This window comes from Arvicanthis niloticus, chromosome 1, assembly GCF_011762505.2.
Source record: "Arvicanthis niloticus isolate mArvNil1 chromosome 1, mArvNil1.pat.X, whole genome shotgun sequence".
NCBI classification, from domain to species: Eukaryota; Metazoa; Chordata; class Mammalia; order Rodentia; family Muridae; genus Arvicanthis; species Arvicanthis niloticus.
The window spans coordinates 20,476,474-20,499,629 of NC_047658.1; the positions used below are offsets into that span (position 1 = coordinate 20,476,474).

General features: G+C 40.7%; 1 protein-coding gene across 2 annotated transcripts in view; it reads right to left on the reverse strand.

Moving 5' to 3' along the window:
* Nucleotides 1-23,156, reverse strand: part of Hps5 (HPS5 biogenesis of lysosomal organelles complex 2 subunit 2) — a 43,197-nt gene that overhangs the window by 19,667 nt on the left and 374 nt on the right. The window contains exons 2-13 of one of the 2 annotated variants that reach the window (XM_076934660.1): nt 19,411-19,566; nt 15,994-16,104; nt 15,826-15,890; nt 14,918-15,110; nt 13,413-13,546; nt 10,043-10,255; nt 9,685-9,756; nt 5,098-5,186; nt 4,065-4,243; nt 3,232-3,390; nt 2,108-2,294; nt 1,327-1,450 (exon numbers count right to left, since the gene is read on the reverse strand). In XM_076934660.1, the coding sequence (XP_076790775.1) occupies nt 1,327-1,450; nt 2,108-2,294; nt 3,232-3,390; nt 4,065-4,243; nt 5,098-5,186; nt 9,685-9,756; nt 10,043-10,255; nt 13,413-13,546; nt 14,918-15,110; nt 15,826-15,890; nt 15,994-16,104; nt 19,411-19,518 (1,634 nt within the window). In that variant the 5' untranslated portion in view covers nt 19,519-19,566. Of the gene's footprint in view, nt 1-1,326; nt 1,451-2,107; nt 2,295-3,231; nt 3,391-4,064; nt 4,244-5,097; nt 5,187-9,684; nt 9,757-10,042; nt 10,256-13,412; nt 13,547-14,917; nt 15,111-15,825; nt 15,891-15,993; nt 16,105-19,410; nt 19,583-23,156 lie in introns of both variants that reach the window. The other variant, XM_034486379.2, reaches the window with a different exon arrangement.

A 23,156-nucleotide genomic window follows, 5' to 3' on the forward strand; every position in this document is an offset into this window, starting at 1 on the left:
CATGAGTCTCATATAAATTTATGATAAAGTGATTTACTGTGTTTATAGAACTGTCCTGAAGCTGGGTGGTAGTCGCACATGCCTTTAATCCTAGCCTTTAGTCAGGAGGCAGAGGCAGGCGGATCTCTGTGAGTTTGAGACCATGCTGACCTTGGTCTACACAGCAAGTTACAGGACAGCTAAAGCTACACCTAGAAATCCTGTCTCAAAAACAAAAACACAACAACAACCCACTGCCTGAGACCAGTGAGTCATGGCTAAAGGGAAGGTCTCTAATCCAGTTGTCCCTGCACTGTCACACCTCAGGCAAGGTAACCATGTGACCATCAGCCACTCTGTGGTCAGAGAATTACTCCACGGGAATGTGCTCCTGACTTTTCACAACAGAAGAATAGACAAGAAGAGTGTGTAGCCTGCAGGACTCGGGCATGCAGCTGAGAAGAAGATACATCTTCTCACTCATTCTCAGGGCCAAGACTGGAAACATTTTCAAAGCTCTCCCATTTCTCCCAGGTGGTGGTATGTACTTTTAACCTCAGCATTAGAGAAGCGGAGGCAGGTGGATCTGCCAGCCCATTCTACATATGGAGTTGCATGTCAGCCAGAGCTACGTAGTGAGGCCATGCCTCAAGAAGGGAAAAAAACCCTCCAATTCTGACCCACTAAGTGAGAAAGGATCAAGGACTAAAGGGCCATCAAGACACCTCAGCAAGTAAAGGTACTTTTGGAGAGCCTGGTTCACTTTCAGCACTCACAGGAAGGCTCACGAGCACCTGAACTCCAGTTTCAGAGGATCCACCATGGTTTTGCTCCCACAGACACCCACGCACACATGGTGCACATAAAACTCACACAACCTCACACACATAAATACAAATACATAAATCTTCACATATACACAAAAAGACTAACAGGCTAGCCAGACGGCTGAAGAGGTAAAGGCATTGGCCGCCAAGCCTGACAAGACATGTGAGATCCCTAGAATTCACACAACAGAGAACTGATGAGACACGGTGGTCTTCCTCCACATGGACACACTATGGCTTACACCAGAGAGGAGACCAAAGTCTTCCATTTTGCTGTGTCTGGGGTGGCAGTGGGGGGCTCATCTGCAACAACTTAAATACTCGGCTATGCAGATGAAGAGGAACACTCGGCTCCCCAAGACTAAAAGGAGAAATCAGTAGTTTATATTAACAGCGTATTAGAGAAGTAACTTAAGAGACCTTCTTTTTATCATTTAAAATGTCTTTTCCTTCTCAGTATGTCATGTGACAGCTAAAGCCAAATGAGAAATGGGATTAAAGGACAAGATGGTTTGCTCACCTGTCTTTAACAGCCTGAAGAGACAGGAGGGGAGACGGAGAACGAAATGGCAGTGCAATGCTGAAGGGCAGAAAGGCATCACTCTTATCTACCTCAGACGTCACCGGACTGTGGGAAGCACGGTCTGACAGACAGAAGGGAAAAACAGACATCTAATCACATGCAAGACTTTTCTAAAAACTAAACAAATTCAGAAATGAATAAACCAAAGGAAATGAAGGATTCGATACCAAAATCATAACTGACCCAGATACAAATGAGCACAGAACACAGGTTTATGGGATGCATGGATGGTCCACATGAAACACCGAGCCAGGTACCTTCATCCAACTACTAACCCTGAATCCCCACAAGCCACATAGGTAGTTTAGAGTTTCTACTAATCTCTTCTCAACAGTTCAGTCACAGGAATGCTGGAACATTGAAAAGGGAAGGCAATGGCTTCCAAACCTGGAGCCATCTTTCATTCCTGGTGGAAAATAATGTGGTTAGTGAGGGTAAAAACTTCTTTATTTTGGCTAATGTTCTGTCTTAACCTGTCCAGCATTTTTGATGTATGACCCAAATTAGGCACTTTACAAATGTTAGTTCAAACAAGAGGTTAAAAGACAACCTATATATCACCATCTTCTAGTGACCAGCAGATCTACAGGTGGCTAGTCTCTAAGATGCTAAACTTTACTCATACCTGACAGGAACTCTTTACCTAAGATTATTCTATCAATTCACAGAGAGCAACTGTTCCTTGTCAGTGACAACAAGAGACACACACACTCATCACCTTCATTTCTGTTTGCACCACAGCCCTGCTCGGGCTGTTCCTCTTCCTGGTGTGATCCAAATTCTTTAAGTCTCTCATCTTCTGAGAAGGTCTGGCTGTGCAGGGAGCAAGAATCTTCATCGGACTGACTGCCTCTTCTACTACTGATGATACGATAAATACCAGAGTCCAAGATGCTAAAACTTTCCTAAAAATAAAAAGAATTCCCCTCAAAATCAACGTTCTCCTGTGTAACACAACACAGCTTTTCCCAAATAATACCAATGCTAGAGTCAATGGCAAGAACAAGTACAGTTCATCAGCACACACTAGTGAAAAGAGTTTGAGAGCCTTGCATGTGGGTGTCACATACACTAGTGAGACCATGTCACCCGCCATATTGCTCAGCCTGTCCTGTCTTTGGAAAGCAGGCAGTGAGGAAGGGCACTGGAATGAGACAGTCCTAAGACTTCAGGTGACATAAAACATCTGAAATCACAAAATGAAAACTTCACCTACACAGGAAACTATCTATGTGAAGAACATTTGGGAACAACAAGCAGTAAACAATGACACGAACAAATGTAACTTCAAGACACACCTGCTTTTCCTTCATTGTTCATCGTGGAAGAAAACTCCCCTGCTACATGTTGGATTCTGAATGTGTTCATCTATGGATGCTCAATCTATGGTGCTACTGGGAGATAGTAAGCCTTTGAAGTGGAGCTCGGTAGAAAATTGGACAATACCAACCAACCACGTATTAACCTTTCTCAAACCACATGCCAGAATAACCCTTCACTTCTTACAAACTATTTAGGTTATTGTTGTCTATCAAAATAACAACAACAACAAAAAAGCTGACGTCTCCATGCCACTTTCCCCCAGAAAAGTACTACATGAAAAGCAAAAGCGATCCCTGGACTTACTCATCTAAAGAGTTACTAAACTAGCAAATGGCTCGGGGTGAAGGCACCAGATGCCAAGGAGCGGGGCGGCCTGAGCTCAGCCCTCAGAGCCTACAAGGAAAAAGAGAGAACTGACCACCGAAAGCTGTCCCCTGATCTCCATTTGTGCACACCGCCTCTTTCTCTACAACACACACATACTAACTAAATCGTTACGTTAAAAAGAAAAGTACGTACATGTGAAGAAATGGAGCTTCTTCTACTACTGCAAGCTGAATCCAAAGGCTCAAATTTTAAGATCAATTCATCCAGCTGAGAAATTAGTTCACTGTAGGCTGTAAGGTCCAGCTGAGATTTCAAATGCTCCAATTTATCTGCAGTCAATGTTTTTCTTGCCTAATAAAAGAATAAGAAAAAATGGTATAAAAGCTAAATAAATAAATAAATAAAAGTTTAAAAAAAAAGTTTAAATAAAAAAAAAAGGATAAGAAAACCTCAAACCGCTTACTGTTTGTAACTGCATCTATATCCAAAGAGCCAAAGGGCTAAAGAAACCCTTTGTTTAAAAGAAACATCCACAAAAGAAACCTTCCCAGCTGTTTTGAGAATGCTGAGTAAGCTATCAAAACTTAGAACACATTCTATATTAAGAGTTAAGAGTTATTATATGTACAATCAGCCCTCTTAAAGCAAGCTCGACAGTTTAAATATATTTGTAAGTTAATCTGATTTTTGTTTTGTTTTGATTTTCAAACACAAGGTTTCTCTGTGTAGTCCTAGCTGTCTTGGAACTCACTTTGTTGACCAGGCTAGCCTCAAACTCATGTAGATCCACCTACCTTTGCCTCTCAAGTGCTAGGTCTAAAGGTGTGTGTTACCATGCCCTGCTCTGATACGTTCTTAAAATCAAAAACCACATCATCTTTATTACCCTTCACCTACCCCAGACACATCTACATGTGTAAGTCATATAGACAGGTTAGTAAAGACAAGCAACTTTATAACAATCCTCAACGCTTGGATGGTTTGGCCAACCCATAATTGACATTCACAAGTAAACTCTAACTCACTCTGCTGGTAATAATAGAATTTTGGAAGAGACAGCATGTGCGAGCAGCCAGGTCCCACAGGCCTCTTCTTAACAGGCGTTCTACACAGCGCTCCACAGACAACAGGGAAAGATGTGAGATTTTCCCATTAAAGTGTAAACAGAACAATTCATTCTTGTAGACAGCTACATCCTGAATATCTAAAAACAACAAGGATGAAATAAATAAAACCACAAGGGTGAACAGACAGGATATTAATCAAACACCCCTTACTGGTTTGGTAAGGCCCCAGCTGGGGATGCAGCTTGTGAAAGGGCACTTACCTACAATGTACCAGGCCCCACACTTGATTCCCAGCAGTGAAATGGAAAATCCTACCATTTTTTACATGGGCTACAATCATATTTATAAAGTGAATAAAATTTGGCTCACTGAAATTTCACCTCTTTTTATACTTCAATGAAGAAATATTTAGATACTTTTCTAAAATTAGAAAACAAACAAACAAAAAAGCCCCACAGCTTTCTGATCTAAAAATCTTAAGTATAATACACTATTTCCCATGATAAGGTATTGGGAGTGAAAAATATGCTTTGGGCTAGAGAACAACCTGGGGACATATGAACAGATTTTAACAAGTATATAATAAATGGATTTATATATTTTTAAAAATACATTAAATAAAATCAATCACCCTTGAAGAGGTATCTGTCTTGACTGAACACCTTGAAAGAATTTAACAAACTAGTTTGCAAGGTGCATCCTCAACTGGGGAAAAAAAACTACAAGAAATCCATGTGGCTCAACGATGACCCTCTCCTTTGTCTCTCAGAAGACCCCAGAACCAACATCAAGGAACCATCTTAGCAGCAGTGGCAAACCCTTCCATGGGTCTGGTTTTAACCAAGAGTACAGGAACTGATTTCCTTTATATTAGTCACACACACTTATTCCCTGCATTGTCAACTTCTCTCACTATAAAAGAATCATCATACAATTAATTTTCACAAATAATTATGAGACTAAGTTATCTAAGAAAGGAAAATGCAATTACCCTTGACTTCACTCCAAAGAAGAACTTGAACACTCTGAGGAATGAAAATATAAATTCCCCTTTCTGTCCAAGTCAACACACAGTGTTCACTGGAAAAGAAAAGAAAAGAAGTCAAATAACCAAACCACCACCAACAACAACAACAATGAACAAAGCTCTCAGGTTCACTAGTGCATAGTACTTTTATAATTCCCTGGACTCAATTTCTCACTGGCTATTAAATCAAAAGAAAATACAGCAATGACCCAGCTGAACAAACCTCACCATCTCCTTTCTAAGCCCAGCATCAAATGGTGCCAAATGGGAAAATTTAGACACAAATAGTTTCTAGAAAAAGATAAGGCTGGTATCTGGAAAACGAAATGCCTATTAAGAGGGATTTATGTGACACTTACTCAGCTTCTCAGAGATAACACACAGAAGACACTCAACCTGCAGTGAGTCACCTCAGGAGTGCCCATCAGGAAAGGCAATATTCTGACTTTCACAGTGTGTGCAGATGACAAAGGCTGAGAACAGCTGGCCGACTCCATGCCAGGCATATTATGGAGGCTCTAGGCATATTACCTGACAGCCCCATCAAGGTGCAAGTCTTACTTTGTCAGAGAGATGAAATGACACACCAGGACCATGCAGCATGAGGGCAGAGGCTCACACTAGACTGAGGAGTGCAGCTCCACAGCTGGAGTCCCCTCAGAACCTCACAGAACCAGAAACTTGCTGTTTACTGGAGTCCTGATTACTCCACTTTATTGAATTCTCATAAAGTAATGGACTCCTAACCTTTACCATTCCCCATTTCCTTGGCCCCAGGCAAAGAACTGATCTTACTCATGGCCCTTTCTTCCCTACACATCCCTGGTCCTCCACTGGCTTCTCTTTCCCTGCCATCTGTCTCTTCCAAGAGTGAATGTATCTCATGTCTGTCACTCGTGTCACGGCTGCAGATTTTACAGTGCACACATCTCCCTTTCTCCTGGTCAGAGCACCGCCCAGCAGCAAATCCCCTACTCTAGGCATTCACGAGAACCAGTAGACCCCCTTCCCTCCGAATCCCAGAACAGCATAGCACCTTGCCCTGCACTTGGCTATTTTATATCCACCCTGCTAATGGCTTCACCATGCACCATGCACTGGTTTTTGGTTTTCATTTTTTTTTTTCAGAAACAAACATCTCTACGACAAGTCTATAAACCTGAGAACTCAAAGCTTCCTTTATGTACACCCAACAGTACTAAAACTGGTTCTAGGAAAGCAACAGTGATAGCCACAGCGTTTGAGTGCTTGGATAAACATTAAACATTCCGGCAGTGGGAAAGTCAAGTTCTCTGTTCCTAAAGGAAAGCAATCTACGTGACTAAGATGAAGGAACTGATAGATGTCCTGATTCAAAAATCACTAAAATTGGAAAAATATCTTTAAGAGCCAGACAATCACTGAGTAAAGATAAATATGGTCATGAGTTTGATATTCAATTTGCAAAATTTATTATTTTAATTACATTTTTGTTCCTTTTGGTTTTTCGGGACAAAGTTTCTCTGTGTATCCTTGGCTGTCCTGGAACTGAAAGATCTGCCAGCCTCTGTTTCCTGAATACTGGAATTAAAAGCATGTGCCATGCCGGGCAGTAGTGGTGCATGACTTTAATCCAGCACTTGGGAGGCAGAGGCAGGTGGATTTCTGAGTTCAACGCCAGCCTGGTCTACAGAGTGAGTTCCAGGGCAGCCCGGGTTACACAGAGAAACCCTGTCTGGAAAAACAAAACAAAACAAAAGCCCAACAACTACAAAAAAGCATGTGCCACAACACCAGGCTAAATATTCTATTCTTATTTCTTTTGTGTTCATATATATAGAAATGCATGTGTCGTAAACAGTTGTGGAGGTCAGAAGACAGATTGCAAGATCTGTTCTCTCATTTGACCATGTGGATACTAAGGACCAAACTCAGGTATTCAGGCTTGGCAACAGGTACCTTTATGCACTGAGTTTCAGTTTCCCAATTTATAAAATGGCTTAGAAATAATGGTCCAGGGACTGAGATATGGCTCAGCAGTTAAGAACACTGGCTGCTCTTCTAGAAGACCCAGGTTCAATTCCCAGTTCATGGCAGGTCACAGCTGTCTGTATCTCCAGTTCCAGGGGATCTGACACCCTCACACAGATATACATGCAGACAAAACACCAACACACATAACATAAAAATAAATTTTAAAAAAGGTAAAAGAAAAGAAAGAATGGGAGGAAGGAAGAGAAAAATAACCCAGAGGCTGGAAAGATGGCTCAGTGGATAAGGGCATTCTGTTCTTCCAGAGAACCTAAGTCAGTTCTCAGGACCCATGCCCGGCAGCTTATCACTGCTGCCACCTCTAGCAACAGGAGATCCAACACACTATCTTCTGACCTCATCCTGTATGTAGGACCCACTACATACAGGACGTGTGTGTGTGTGCGTGTGTGTGCGTGTGCATGTGCGTGTGCGTGTATGTGTGTACGTGTGTGTGTGTATACACCTAAGTGAAAAGAACATGAAAGGAACAGTAACATGGATTAAATGAAGGAGACAAGGAGACTTAAGAGCCCACGCTTATACTTCATAGATTCTTCCTGCTATTATTCCTTCACTGATAATAAACTGAGACACCAAAGCTGAAAGAATCATTTAAGAAGTCAAAGAAAAACTAGAAATAAAAAAGTCAAAGAGCAAGGCAGTGGTGGCGCACGCCTTTAATCCCAGCACTTGGGAGGCAGAGGCAGGTGGATTTCTGAGTTCAAGGCTAGCCTGGTCTATAGAGTGAGTTCCAGGACAGCCAGGACTACACAGAGAAACCCTGTCTCAAAAAAATAAAAATAAAAAATAAAATAAAATAAAAAAGTCAAAGAAGCGGGCTGGAGAAATGGCTCGGCAGCTAAGATCACTGATTGCTCTTCCAGAGGTCCTGAGTTCAATTCCCAGCAACCACATGGTGGCTCATAACCATCAGTAATGGAATCTAATGCCCTCTTCCAGTGTGTCTGAAGATAGCAAAAAGTGTAATCACATATAATAAATAATTAAAAAAAAAGTCAAAGAAGCTAGGCATGACAGTACATGCCTCTGATCACAGCACCAAGGAGATGAAGGCAATCTTCAACAGAAACAAGAACAAAGTCAGAGAAAAGAGATACCATATGCATTGTGACATTTGTATGTATTATCTTATTTTAACCTTTGGGGGAAATAAGTTAACATCTTTACTCTATTTTAGAAGTTAGTTACCCTTGAAAAAGCCCAGTCAGTGTCTACACTGCAGGGTACCTATAAAAACCACTGTCCTTCTCTAAGTTTTCAGTCAGTTCTATTAACTAGCAGAAGAGATACTAAATAATTTCTCACTGTGAAGTGGAGCTCAAGCTCAAATCCCTCTACCCATGCAGGACAAGTAGCTGACAACAGTGGCACTCTGTGCTGCTCAGTATTTGACTCTGCACTAGTGCCATGAGGTGAGCTCACACCTAAGTGAGAATGAGCTGAGCAGGCCTGGAGCAGATCTTTAATGCAAGTTACTTGTTGGAGGACCTAAAAGTTCCATTGAACCTCCAAGAACAGGCTCCCACAAGTGTTTATGTCCTGCATGCCAGCACTGACATACTAGATCACAACAGCACCCCACCAAGTAGGGAGAGTGAGAGAATAAGATCGATCCTTCACCAGTGAGTATTAATGGCCAGAAAGCTCTCTGACAGTTAGAAACTCTCCTACTGGATTGGAAAGAGAGCTCTTCATTTCTCTTATGTACTGAATACTGTATCAAACTTAACATAAAATCAACCTTTAAAAGCTGGTAATGAGGCAGACGTACAGCTCAGTGGTTAAAGGCACCAACAGCTCTTCCAGAGGACCTCAGTTCAAATCCTAGTGCCTACATGCTGGCACCAGTCATGCAAATGGTGTACAGACATATATGTAGACAAAACATTCACATGTGTAAAATAAGATAAAAATTTTAAATACACACACACACACACACACACACACACACGCACATATACACACACTTTTTAAAGTTGAAAGACCTAGATATAGTAACATGTACCAATAGTCCCAGCTACTTGGGAGACTGAGAAAGGATGACTCGGTCTCTCGAATTGAAGGTTAGCCTGAGCAACATAGCAAGATTCTAACTTGGGATTCATCTCAGTGGTGGACTGCTGACCTAGCATGTATAAGACTCCCAGTTTGATTCCTAGCAGCAGCAGCAGCAGCAACAACAACAACAGAATTTTAAGCTAATCCCTGGAGTTTAGCTTAGGGATCAAGAAATAACTTAGCTACACAAGACTCTGTATTCAAATTCTAACATCATTTTTTAAAATTGAAAAATAAGCCAGGTGGTGGTGGTATACACCATTAATCCTAGCACTCAGGAGGCGGAGGTAGGTTGATCTCTGAGCTTGAGGCCAGCTTGGTCTACAAAGTGAGTTCCAGGACAGCCATGGCTACACAGAGAAACCCTGTTGTGAAAACAAACAAACAACAAAAATTGAAAACTAAATATAAATGCAAATGGCCTCTGAATAAAGAAAAGGGGGCAAAGGAAAAACTTACCTAAGATGCAAGAGTTTGGGGAATGCCAAAGACTGGGAGGATCCAACTGTGTGATCATACTGAAGCTCGGATCTAAAAGGTAAACACACCTGCTAACAATTTAATCACAACTTAAAAGTATACTTTTTGCAATATAGAGAAAGAGCCAACTTGACAAATTCAAGCACCTACATCGCATCTCCCCTGTTCAAGTCATTTTAATCACAAGACAGACAGTTGTTTAAGGACTCTTCTGGTTTCCCTGAATCTTTTAATAAAAATTCTATCTCACTTTTAAAAGGTAGAATCAAATCCTGACCATCCCACAATACTGAGGGTTTTAACCCAACGTCTCCAGGAAGTCCCATGTTGTAGTTACCTTGCAGTGATCACAGGCAGGGGAGGCATTGACAGGAGCTTCTTGAACTGGTGTGTACTGAGCACTTCCCCATCAAAGTTCACTTCCCACATCCTGGAGCCTGGGCGGGCACAGTAGATCAGAGGCTGCTGACCCCCAGCACGCCTCCCAGGGAAGAAACAAGCCCCATAGTCTCCGTCTCTTTCCTTATTTCCAATTTTCCAAAACTTTTCCCTAATTTCCAGAAACAAAGACAAAGATGGTTTACTTACAAAAAAGAAACGTTAAAGCACTCACAGTACAGCCATATAACCCTACCCACAATGCTCTATTCCTCTTTCTGCTCTATCAGTACCACACTAGAAAACAATGGCAGGAGTGGGTCCAAACTGCTGGTTACCACAGCCACTCCGAAACAGGAAGCCAGGCTCTGCACATCACCACTGTTTACTATCCACAGAATGAGGAAGGCCTGTTTCAGATCCAAAAGGCATTGCTGCTAAAGTCCACTCGGTTCACGTATGAGCCCGAGTGCCTGCTTTCCCAGACACAGTAAAACATGCAAGCTGTTACTTCTTAACTGCGGCCAAGGCCCTGCCCACTTCAAATATCCAATGAACTCTTCCTTTTCTTAAAGTCCAGGTTCTTTTGAAATTTTGTGTCTTGGGACTTTGTTCCCTTAGCAGGATAGTTAGATGTGAGAGCTGAGCTTCCTGGGACATAGAGGAGTAACAGCCAGCCTGTTCCTTCTTAAAAACTCCTCTTACTCTTTGTGTTACCTGTCTGTTTGAATTTTGGTTTTGTGTGCTTGAAACAGGGTCTCCCTCTGCAGCCTAGGCTGGACTTGAACTCTCAGCAGTTTTCTACCTTAGCCTCCCAAATGCTGAGATTATAAGATGACTTTCTCTTTACAACTGTTTATAGTTGGCATACAAAACAATGGGTTCCACTGTGACATGTGACACATGTGTGTCATGGACTTCACTAGCAATATCCTCCCCATTAGCCTTTTACTGCCAATATCACCCTTTCACCTTCCCAACCCTCTTCCCTCCTCTCCTACTAGATCCCTTCCCCATCTCTTGGACATCTACCCTCTGATCAGGTCAACTGATACACATGCAGTTAAACACACACACACACACACACACACACACACACACACACACACTTGCTACATCGATATATAATTCTAGAATCTACATGACAGAAAACCTAGTGTTTGTTCCTTCCCTCCCCTCTAATAGTCCCCCCTTCTTGTTTCACTTGTGTATATAGGCAGTTTGTATATGTATTTTTATTCAAATGTAGATTCTACATATGAAAGAAAATGTGATTATCTGTCTCCTGATAAGTCTTCTTCATGACTGTGGCTAACCATTCTTCCTTTAAGAAATGTTCAATTATTTGTGTTTTATAATCTGCTTTCACACAAGGTACCACATTACACATGGCAACTGTGTCTACTTAAATGGTAGATTATGAATTTTCTGGACACAGGGGTTTTCCCTCCTTATTAGTTGTACTCTACTACATACTGTTTGGCCCATGGGAAACACTCAGTAGTTTTGTTTTGTTCCAGACAGGGTCTCACTGTGGAGCCCAGGCCAGCTCCAAACTCAGTCCACTAGTCCCCACCTCTGTCCTCAAGCGCTGGGATTACAAGCAAGCTCCAGCTCACTCAGCTCGTGAAGTCAGTCTCTTCTTGGAGAATGACCTAATATGTTCTTTTGAGGACTCTGCTAAGACCCTCGACGAACCAATAAATATTCTTCTACTTATTTGCTTTGTAAATAAACTGTTTTACTCTAAAAATATGGATGCAAAAATGCTCTCAAATAGCTGGGCATGGCAGCATACACCTTTGCTCCCAGTACTTGGGAGGCAGAGGCAGCCAGATCTCTATGAGTTTGAGGCCAATCTGGTCTACAAAGCCAGTCCAGGACAGCCAGTGCTAGTTACACTCGGAAAAAACCCTATCTCGGGTGTGGGCTTTTGAAATATACAGACTACTATAAGAACTTATAATTTTATTTATTACACTGCTTATTTGTTATATTGCCAAAAATAACTTTGAATTCCTGATCCTCCTACCTCCATTACTTCAAGTGCTGGAGTTACTAACAGCATGTGCCACCAAACCCAGTTCAGGAGTTCCAATTTTTAAAGAACGCTATTTGTTGGGTAGAATGTAGGTTAAAACTAAACAAAAAAAAATTTGTGTGAACCTTTAAGTTATTATACTATCCATGATCCCCCAAACTGAGCTACAGCTAATAATAGAAGGGGACAATTTTAATTTTACGTGCTATTTCCACAGCAGATTCTACATTACAATTCAACTCTAGCTGTACCCCATGAAATGCACACTTACAGCCTCGTTTATTGTAAAATTCTCACTTTTCAGAGCAAGCTTAAAGTTTCACATAACAAAGTTTTTTTTTAAGATTTATGTGTTTATTTTATGTATACGAGTACACTGTAGCTGTCTTCAGACACCAGAAGAGTGCATCAGGTCCCATTATAGATGGTTGTGAGCCACCATGTGGTTGCTGGGAATTGAACTCAGGACCTCTGGAAGAGCAGTCAGTGCTCTTAACCACTGAACCATCTCTCCAGTCCCCAACAAAGTTTTGGTTTTTTTTTTTTTTTTTTTTGGTTTTTCAAGACAGGGTTTCTCTGTGTAGCCCTGGCTGTCCTGGAACTCACTCTGTAGACCAGGCTGGCTTCGAACTCAGAAATCCGCCTGCCTCTGCCTCCCAAGTGCTGGGATTAAAGGCGTGAGCCACCACTGGGATAATCTAAGAAATAGGGCAGCTAGCAAACTAATTAGAGCCAGCATGAAAACAATGGCCACTGAACACTTCCGAGTATGGAGAGTGGCTAAAGAACTTTGTCAGAGATAGATAATACTCATTTAAACTGTGTCCTAATCTGCTCTGGTACTGCACAAACACCTCTAGCATTCCTTTGCCATTTACTGCTCCTGTGTCTCCAACCTTCAAACTTTAGTGTGATTTTGTCACTTCACAAACCATATAGTAATTCCTTACCCAATTTTGCCCACTAGTAAAATGCCATTAAGTAGACGACAAATTTTAAAAAGAGCAACAGCAAAAATCAAGGCAGGCTCTCCGACTGCACACACTGAAGCCAGGTGCTTGGCACTCTCATGGCACTTAGGTAATGCCATGATGATGGGTAGGGTTCACTAACTGCTTGTCTTAGTCACCTACCTCTGTCTCCTCTTTTCTGACATCAACTTGCATTTAAATGGTCCCTTATTAACATCTACAAATGATTCAAAGGGTTTTGACTCCATGACTAGCAGAACTTAGACCTGAAAAGCCTGAAATTCTATATAGCTAACGTGTGGTCAGCTAATGAATACCTCTCAGTGTCACACAAGAAGGATCGAGTCAGTGAAGACACAAGTAATCTTCCATCCAAATAATCTAACTGGACAACACACGAGTCGACTGTTATTATCGTCTGAACAGGAAACATCACAAAGGCAGCAGCTGCCTAAAAGGTATGTGAGAAGGAAATATATTTACAACATACACAATCTCTTCTGCTTGACCTGTTGAAATAAGCCAAAATACACCAGGAGTACAAGCACACACTTGTACTTTCAATACTCAGGAAACTGAACCAGAGGACAATTAGATCAAGGCCAGTCTGCTGTGATAAATTAAAAAAAAAAAATTAAAAGTTCAAAACGCTTTAAAAAAAAAAAAAAAAAAAAAAGCAGCCAGGTATGGTGGTGTACGCCTTTAATCCCAGCACTTGGAAGGTCGAGGCAGGCTCTGTTTGAAGCCAGCTAGGTCTACATAGGAAGTTCCAGGAAAGTTAGGACTATGTAAAAAGATCCTATCAATCAACAAATAAGAAACTAGAGATATGGCTCAGCAGTTAAAGAGTATTTGCTGTTCTTCTTCCAAGAACCCACTTGGTTCTTCACAACTGTCCCTAACTCCAATTTCAAAATGTGCAAAACAAAGAAATATATTTGATAAATTATTTATAATATGTACAGTAAAAGAAATAAATGTAAAAACAGGTGAAATAAAATGAGCCAGAATTTAATTTGTATACAAGGATATATAGTCTCCAGCACTTAAAATTTGTGAGACTGGACATGGTGGCACACACCTTTAATCCTACCACTCAGAAGACAGAGGCAGGAGGATCTCTATGAGTTCAAGGCCAGCCTGGTCTATGTAGCAAGTTCCAGGATAGCCAGGACTACATAGAGAGACTCTGTCTCAAAAAAATAAAATAAATAAAATAAATAAATATCTGTGAAATAATTTGATACCTAACTACAAAACTTTCTCAAAGTTCTGTTTGTAATTATCTATTTGTGAAGTTAGAATGAAAAAAATATATTAGTATATAATATATACATTAGAATTTTTCACCTATTGAAAGTATTTCTCCTTTTGAGTATGGTTTCAACTCTACTTCATTTTTAGTTTTTCAAGACAGGGTTTCTCTGTGTAACCCTGGCTGTCCTGGAAATCACTCTGTAGACCAGACTGGCCTCCATCTCGGAAATTAGCCTGCCTCTGCCTCAAGAGTACTGGGATTAAAGGCATGCACCACCATGTCCAGCTTTCTTGTATTTTGAATCAAACTTGTATCAGAAATCAAATAACGTTGGTGAGTCATTATGGACAATCCAGAATATTCTGGTAGGTCCATTAGAGTAACTTAGACAACACAAGTTATGTTTCTTCTCCCAGGACTCTGCACCGAAGCAAGTCAGTAACAGATAAATTCTCCAAGACTTCTAGAAAACGCAGCAGATAAAACTGTATCCTTCATTCAAAGCTCCACAAGTTAACACCTTACATCACAGGACACATACAAGGAGCTGGAGTGTTTCCTCACCTTTGCTTGTTTCAAAGTGTTGAGTTTGATGGCAGATACTTTGCCCACATGGTCACCTACAAAGACTCTCAGAACAGCTGTGTCCCAACAGAGGGCAGTAACTTTTCGGCCTTTGTGTTCTGAGGACACATGAATTCGCTCTGGTTTCCCACGACGCTCTTGATTTAATTCCCAAACAACTACAAGACCTTGACTGTAGACAAGTTACAAGCAACATTAAGTTATCACAAAAACAAAAACAAAAAAAAATGTATAAATGCAAAAAGGAAAAGGCGGCATGGGATAGGGATTTTCTAAGGGGGGGGGAATGGGGATGGCATCTGAAGTGTAAATAAAATATCTAATAAAAAAAAGTTATCACAAAAAACTTATGGCAATGACAAAAAAAGAAAGCTCAACTGCAAAGTATTAGCCATATTAAATACAATATAAACTCTTGTTCTTAGGGGAAAGAGTTATAAATCAAAGTGTTCACTTCTTTGTTTTGGCCATCAGATCAATAAATTAGGAGAACATAAGTGTTCAAAATTCTCTGTTCCCATTCTCTCTCTCAGCCAGATTAGAGCCAGTATAGGCTTAAGCATGAAGATTAGGCAAAGAAGCAGGTCCTGAGAAGACAATGAGACACACCCAGCGTGTACTAGCTCCTCAGGGAGAAGCGACTTTGCCCGTTTTGTCGTTTAAGATCTTTTAGATGTTGTTGTCTCAGATTAGCATTTTCCACAAGCACTAGGGTGACCAACTACCCATCCCAGATGACTTGGGCAGACTTGGATCTCCAGATGTGACTTTCAGAACTGATACTGGGACAGTGAGTGCTAGGTGAGATGAGATGGATGGTCATCCTGACAAGCACACATGTCAGTGTCACGTACACTTGGAAAAAGTCAGCTTTAAGAGTTTCTTACCTAGTAGCTACAGCAACATAATCATCATCATGAGAACAGCAGGCAATCTGGGAGACTGCCCCTTCCTAGAACATCAGACAAGAATAGTTTGTTTTCATTCTTCTTTTACTCTAAATGATTGATTACATTGGGGAAAAAAAAAAAATGGGTGAATGTCCTTGGTCTTACCCGGTGAGAGAGAAACAGCCTTTGCTTCCAGCCATCTTTTTGAATGAGATTCAGTCCTCCTCCTGTGCTGCCTAACGCCAGCCATTTCCGAGACACAGCTATGCTGGTACACTAAGAGCATGAGGGGACAACTGTGAGGTCCACTGTGCACTGAGGATGTAGCTCAGCTATAGTACACCTACCTGGCTTGCACAAGAAACTAGGCTGCATTCCCAACACTTAAAAATAACCTAGCCACTTGAAATAAGTACTGCAGGTCTGTGCTCACTTCCTTCCTCCCTCCCCTGCCCACAAGGATACAATGTAACAGTACTCCTTTATAATCCTAGAATACTAAAATATGCCAAACAAAGAACAGTTCCCTTTGAAACTTTTAGCTGAATCTCCAAAAGGTGAATAGGCTCAATTGTATAAATGTGTAGTTTTTCTTTGTCACAATCAGTTATTAAACAGTTCATATTTTCATAATTTGATCAGGTCATTCCAGTGCTGGTTACAATGGAGGAAACAGAATTACCAGGGGACAAAACAGCTACTTGAATCATTTGCTCACTTAAATCATTTCTATCTGCAGAACCATCACATACACCCACAATCAGACTGTGAGGGTTCAGATGCAGATCCCACAACGGCCATGTCTCTTACAACTTCAGCCTGCTCAGTTCTTTCCTGAGCCACCAGAGAAAAGTACGTCCATGCTATACACAATATCTGTGCCAAATGTGTCAGGAGATTGACTAAAAACTATTTCCAACCCTCTTTAACTTTGTTTCTTTCCAATACAGAAGCTGAAAAAAAAAAAGTATTCATTTTTTGTAGGTTCCTTTGCTGGCAGCATTGGCCAAGGGACTCAGTCCCAGCCAACAGATGCAGCTTGCTAGAAACTTCTTGGGAAGCGTTGTCTTCTCTAATGAAAGACTGAGTCAAGAGAATGTCCAAACCTTTGTTCTTGGCTCCTCATTCCTACTGGAATTGCTAATGTAGACAAGATATTATACTACTACAACTGTAATTAAGCTGACATGTATGATATACTATGTCCTCAGTATCCTCACTGGGTCACTACCCTAAACCATTTAGGACCATTACCCTAAGGTAATGCTGAGGTCCAATAAGATTACAAATGTACTTATTACATTAACCACTATTTGTAAGGTGTTTAACGCTCTAGTTGGCAGCATGAACCTGGAAAAGCAGGGCCTAAAAATGAGGAATAAAGTCTCATACAATAGCCAACTTTATTCAGAGCATTAGACAATGTATATTCTGAGGATTAAGAAGAATCACATAAGTAAGGTGTTCAATCACAGGGACAAGCCACAAGTGGAAAAAACAGGTTTCCATAGAGGCAAATGAATAATAGCAACTGAAATAAACTCACTCCTATCTGTAAAAGTATCTTTTATTTTCCTGTAGTAATTGTCTCAGAAGCTTACTGCCTCAGTCTGCTAACCTAGCACTAGTTCTGGAAGCTTCTAGACTTTGCGTAATCTTATCTAGGCCTAGAATGTTCCCAGCCTCTGAGACTTGCTGCTGAATAAGCTCACCTTTTCTTGTTCTTTCTGAACTCTAGCTGGTGGTTCAGCTCAGCTGTTCTGGCTCAAACTCCTCTCCCAGATGATTTATTCAATTTGCCTTTCCTCTCGGCCTCTGAATTGCTCTGCTTGGCCTCAAACTAAGTCTAGCAGTCTTTTCTAATTTCCTGTCTCCTTCTCATTCTCTTGCTCATTCTGTCTTCATCTATGTCTAGCTTGTTCTCTCTTCAAGCTGACTCTGTAAATCTCTTCTGGTAAACCTGCCTCCTTCTCCCTCTCTGTGCTGCTCTACTCTCCCTCTGAACTCTACTGTATCCTGTACTGGACTCTCCTTTCATACTGTCTGTCTCTCCCTTAAGTAGCTTCCCTCTCCTCTCTCTTCCTGAGACAGAATAGTGCATATCCTAGTCTGTCAAATCTTTCTCTGATTCGTCACTTTTTCTGCCACTCAATTAGACATCACTTTCAAACACGGGTGCTTCCTTTTACAAATTAAGTTTATCTTCATTGTTTGGGATTAAAAGTGTGTACTAAGAGCATGTCTATATTCCAGCCAGAGGGATTAAAACTGTGTGCTAAGGGCTGAGCCACATCCTAACAAAAAACAGATTCAATATCTTGTAACACCTATCTGCTACCCCTGGGAGGAGCATGAACACACATTCCATGAATAAATCTGTATTTTGAGGAAACAGGTCACAAGATTCTTGTCTTGTTTTCTCCAAGTTCCCTCATTAGCACTCAGAATTCTCACATGACTCCATTACTGATGTAGTTACTGCTGTGTCCAACAGTAAGGTGTGTTATGACTTACAGCTGAAAACACTTCCAATATTGACCTTCACACTGTTGACTGCACTAGCCTAGCTAGTAGTTCCCTTTTCTCAGAGGACAGAATTCTGCATTGAGACATCAGGTTTATTCCTGTAATCCCTGCACTGAGGAGGATGAGGCAGGCACACCACTGTGAGAGTTAAGCCAGTCTAGGCTGCACAGTGAGTTTCAGACAAGTCTGGGCTATAGGGTAAGACAAAGAAAGAAAGAAAAAAAGAAAGAAAGAAAGAAAGAAAGAAAGAAAGAAAGAAAGAGAGAGAAAAGAAGAGAAGAAAGAGAGGAAGAAAGAAAGGGGAAAGAATGGAAAAAATAAAAAAAGAAAGAAAGAAGAGTGGGTAATTTGAGGCAGCAGGAAAAGTTTCAAAATAAAACCATGCTGAGTGGTAGTTTAAACCCCAGAACTTGGAGGTGCTGGAAGGTGGACCTCTTGAGATCAAGGCCAGCCTGGTCTACAGAGCAGGTTCCAATACAGTCAGGACTACACAAAGAAACTCTGCCTCAAAAAACCAAAACCAAATAAATAAATAAATAAATAAATAAATAAATAAAGTCACTTGTGATTGTGATTGATAAGACTTTATTTTTCATGGTGACATCCCTGTGTTTAATCAGGAATCTGAGGTTTCGGGGAACCATGTACTTTCCACAAAGCTTTTGCATTATTCTCTATACTGGGTTGTATCAAAATCCTCTGCTTGGAGTAACTGCAGTAGTTCATGTTGCTCCAAAACATAAGGGGGTATGCTCATTTATATTATTAATGATAATAAACTATGTTACTTTTTGAGAGAAGAGAGCAAGATTACCAAGAAGGGGGAAAATAAGTAATAAGTAAACAGTATCATATTCTAGAACTGAGAAAGAACTCAAATGATAGCTCAAAAAAATAAAGAATGAGCTATGTCCATGTAAGGCACAGCAGGCAGGAGACCCAAGAGTCCACAAACAAGGAACTAGCACAGGGGCAGGAACGACAGAACACAAGCAACAGGGATATGAAAACAAAAGTAACAGTTACACAAGGCTCTGTCTCAAAATGAAGGCTCACCTTCAGACGGCTGGAGTCCAGCCGCAGGGCTGTGAGTAACGGATCCAAGGACTCGAACTCTGCAAGAACATGGCTATAGGCTTCTGGTATCACTGGCACAAAAGTCATTTAGCCAGAAAGATGAAGAATGTTCTGGAGTAGACACAGGATTTCTCTCTGAAAAAAAAAAAAACTGCAAAAATACAATTTTAAAATTGTAACATATGTTAGTGTTATAATTAATTATACTAATTATGCAACATATATTAACATTCAACAGAAAAAGAGGCAACAACCTCTGGAAGTTGGGGTGGGAGGCACACCTAGGTACCAATTATATGCAAAGGTTCATTCACACTGTGTCATTCCCTGACCCTCAGAGTCCCTCCATAGTCTTATCCACTGTACTCTGGAACAATTTAAGTAAGAAAAATGGACAGAGTAAGACTTACAAGGAAAACTGGCCAAGCCCCTCACAGGTAAAGTAGCAATCCCACTGTGTTTCTTGGTGCCATAAATCATCTGTCTACAGGTTTAAGGAAGAGGCAACCTCTGTAAAGACCTCAAATAGTAGAGCCCCATCATCACACCCTAGTGATCTGCCGACAGTTGTACAATGCTCTACAGGATAAGCCTCTGGGCCTTTCCCTTTGGTCTCGCTGAAACATATGTATGCCAAAGGAACGAATGAACCTACTGAGAAGTGAGGAACAGAGAACTGGACCTCAAAGAACTAGGGCTTTAGAGTTGGCCAGAGGGCCCAGACTTGCTTATTGTCAAGTCTGAGATGACCTAAATGTGATCCCTACATCACACCTGGGAGGAGAATTAACTCACAAAAGTTCTCTGACTTACACACACACACACACACACACACACTCTCTGCAGCACTCACATTCGTTCATATACACAACCTAAATTTTAATTAATTAGTTAGTTAATTAATTAAGAATAAAGGCTTTAACAAAAGAAACCAGAGAGGAATAAGTAAGCTAAGAATATACAGCAGTTAATGCCAAATGAAACACAATCTGTTCAACAGCTCTCAAGTACACTTTTTTGGGAAGGGAAGACTGGTCAAATGTCATCAATTTCCATGAAAAAAGAGAAAAGAAGTTGGTGATCTTGCTGGTCTTTGTCAGACTCATAGATGTTCAAGTCATCTTTCATATGAGGAAAAAAAACATCCAATCAGTCTTGGCAGTGTACATAACAAACAAGAAAGCACTTGGTGACTGGTCCAGCATTCTCCATGGACATGATGTTAGGGCCTGCAGGCTTCAGGTTCCCATCATCCTCATGAGATTTTACTCCACAGATGGACTTGTCACAAGTGCCATGATGGTATATGATGTCACCACTCAAAGTATGTGAGTCTTGGTTTAATTCTGTGAAAGCAGGAACCCTTATAATCAAATCGCTTCAATGATTAGAACACAAGTTTATTGCTGTCTTTTGAGCTTTACCTGGAAACAGCTTGAAAGAAATGGACCCAAAAATCGCTTGCCCTCAATGGCAATGCCGAAGAACACATGGAGTTGACCATAGCTGATGTCAAGCAGCTTCAAACCTTCTATTCAGTAATTTTAACTTCCCAATCTTGTGCTCCCTACCAAGTTAGTGAAGAAGAGAAGGGGGAGACGCAGCAGCAGCTGAGAGATGACACAGTGGGTAAAGAGCTTGATGCATAGACCTGAGGTCCTGAGTCTGCATCTCCAGCGCCCACAGAAAAGTCAGGCATGGAAAGACAGCAAGGAAGACACATGATGATATCCTTCTTGGCCTCCACACGCAGATGGGCATAGATGTCCCCACACACATATACACATACCACATACAAACAAAAAGAAGAACAATTAAAAATTCTAAAACAAACAGAAGCATCTGTTTGTATTTTTTCTTTGATTTGTGGGTTTGATGCTATTTTAGAAGCATGTTCATTCAGCAAATATGTACTGAGCATCACTCACATGCTGGGCACTGTTCTAGAGATAACAACAGAGGACAAAACAAAGCCCTAATCTTCTCAGAGCACACCTTCCAGCACACAGAAACATGTGGACGTTTGGTTTTCCCAAGATCTTTACATACTGGGCACGTGGTCTATCACTGAATGTGCCCCTGCCTTCATTGTGATTTTTTTTTTTTATTATACACACATACACACACACACACACACACACATGTATGTATACATAAAATACAGCTTTATTCTTTGCTAGTAATATATTCTTATTACAACCTAACCTCTGTAAGAATTGTATTCTAAAACAAGCCAAAATAAATAAATAAAAACAAAAAAACTCAGCATGACATTCAAAATATTTAACAGTTCCTTATCCAAGAAAACTATCTTTCAGTCACTTATTTTATTAAGCAGTTAGTAAAATAATAAGCATAGTCATGAGGATATGAGTAAAAGAATTCCAGAAATCAATTCTAGTCGAAAAGAAAGTCCCTGATACCATACACATATACAAATACACACAATTCTCATAAAGGATAACAGTAAGTCAAAGAAGACCACAGAAAACTTTCTAAAAGAAGTACCACTACTCCCAAGTCAGCTTTTATTAGGAGGGAAGGGGGAAAGGTAGCAGGCAGAGCTGAGACAGCAGAAACAGAAAAGTGCTGAATGTGGTTGGAGAATTAATCCTCGGAGTTTAGTCCTTGGTTAAATAGAAAATGCAAAATTGGGCTCAAGGTACAAAACACTTCCAACTCTAAACCAAAAAAAAAAAAACTAAACTCAAGTTGGTAGGTCAGAGAGTCACTGAAGGATTTAGTTCTGAGAGAGTTTGTACAATTTCTGTAAAGTGCTATGGGCAGATGCTAGGAAACACAGATTTTAAAGTAAGGAGTGATAAATCAGTGAAGGTCAAGCCTTCCCACTGTCCAGGAAATCTGTGGGAAGAAGAAAGCCTCTCTTTTGATATTGTGAGTAGAGGAGACTTAAGACTGACTTCTAACTAGTAGTAGCAAAAAGCAAAAGATAGCTTCCTTTCCCTTACAATGTGATCTCATCTTTACTTCCTCTTTAAGCTTCATCTCCCATCTTACCCTATTATTCAGCTATCCTGAACTCTTCCTGAACGCTTCCCTTCCTGTCCATAAATGTGAACTTCTGTAGCTTTAATTGTGCGGTTCTCAAACCAATAAGCCCCGCTTTTCTAAAAAGCTGAGCTTAAACGTTACTTCTATGTGGTGTCAGGAAAAAAAATTTAAAAACGCTAGCCTCTTAGAAGATGGCAAATCAGTGGACATCTACCTTCTTTTTAAAAGGTTGGTTTTCCCACGGGTCACAACGCTCACAAAAAAAAGGGGGGGGGGGCGAACGTAAAGGAAAAAGAAGAGGAGGAGATGAAGATGAAGACAACCCAAGGGATGGTTTACTGATGTGCCTGGTGATCCTAATAGGGCCCAAGAACTCACAAGAAAGATAGGAGAGAACCAATTACAAAAAGTTGCGGTGTTATGCCACCTCCTCCCCCAATAATAATGAAAGTAGAATACATGTAAGATGGAAACATTTTTTCCTCTTCCCAAGATTATTTTTATGATAATTCAAGAGTTGTAGACAGTTATTGCAGCTCACAAAGCCAAAGCAAACCACAGTGTATCTAGTCCCACAAAGGTGCGCTGAAGGAAAGGCTTGAAAGACACAAAGTAACAAAAATTGAAGAAATTATGCAAAGGGAAATTAATAGACTTTATTTCCATACTAGAAGCTTCCTTATCCAAGAAATAATGATAAGGAAACTCTACCT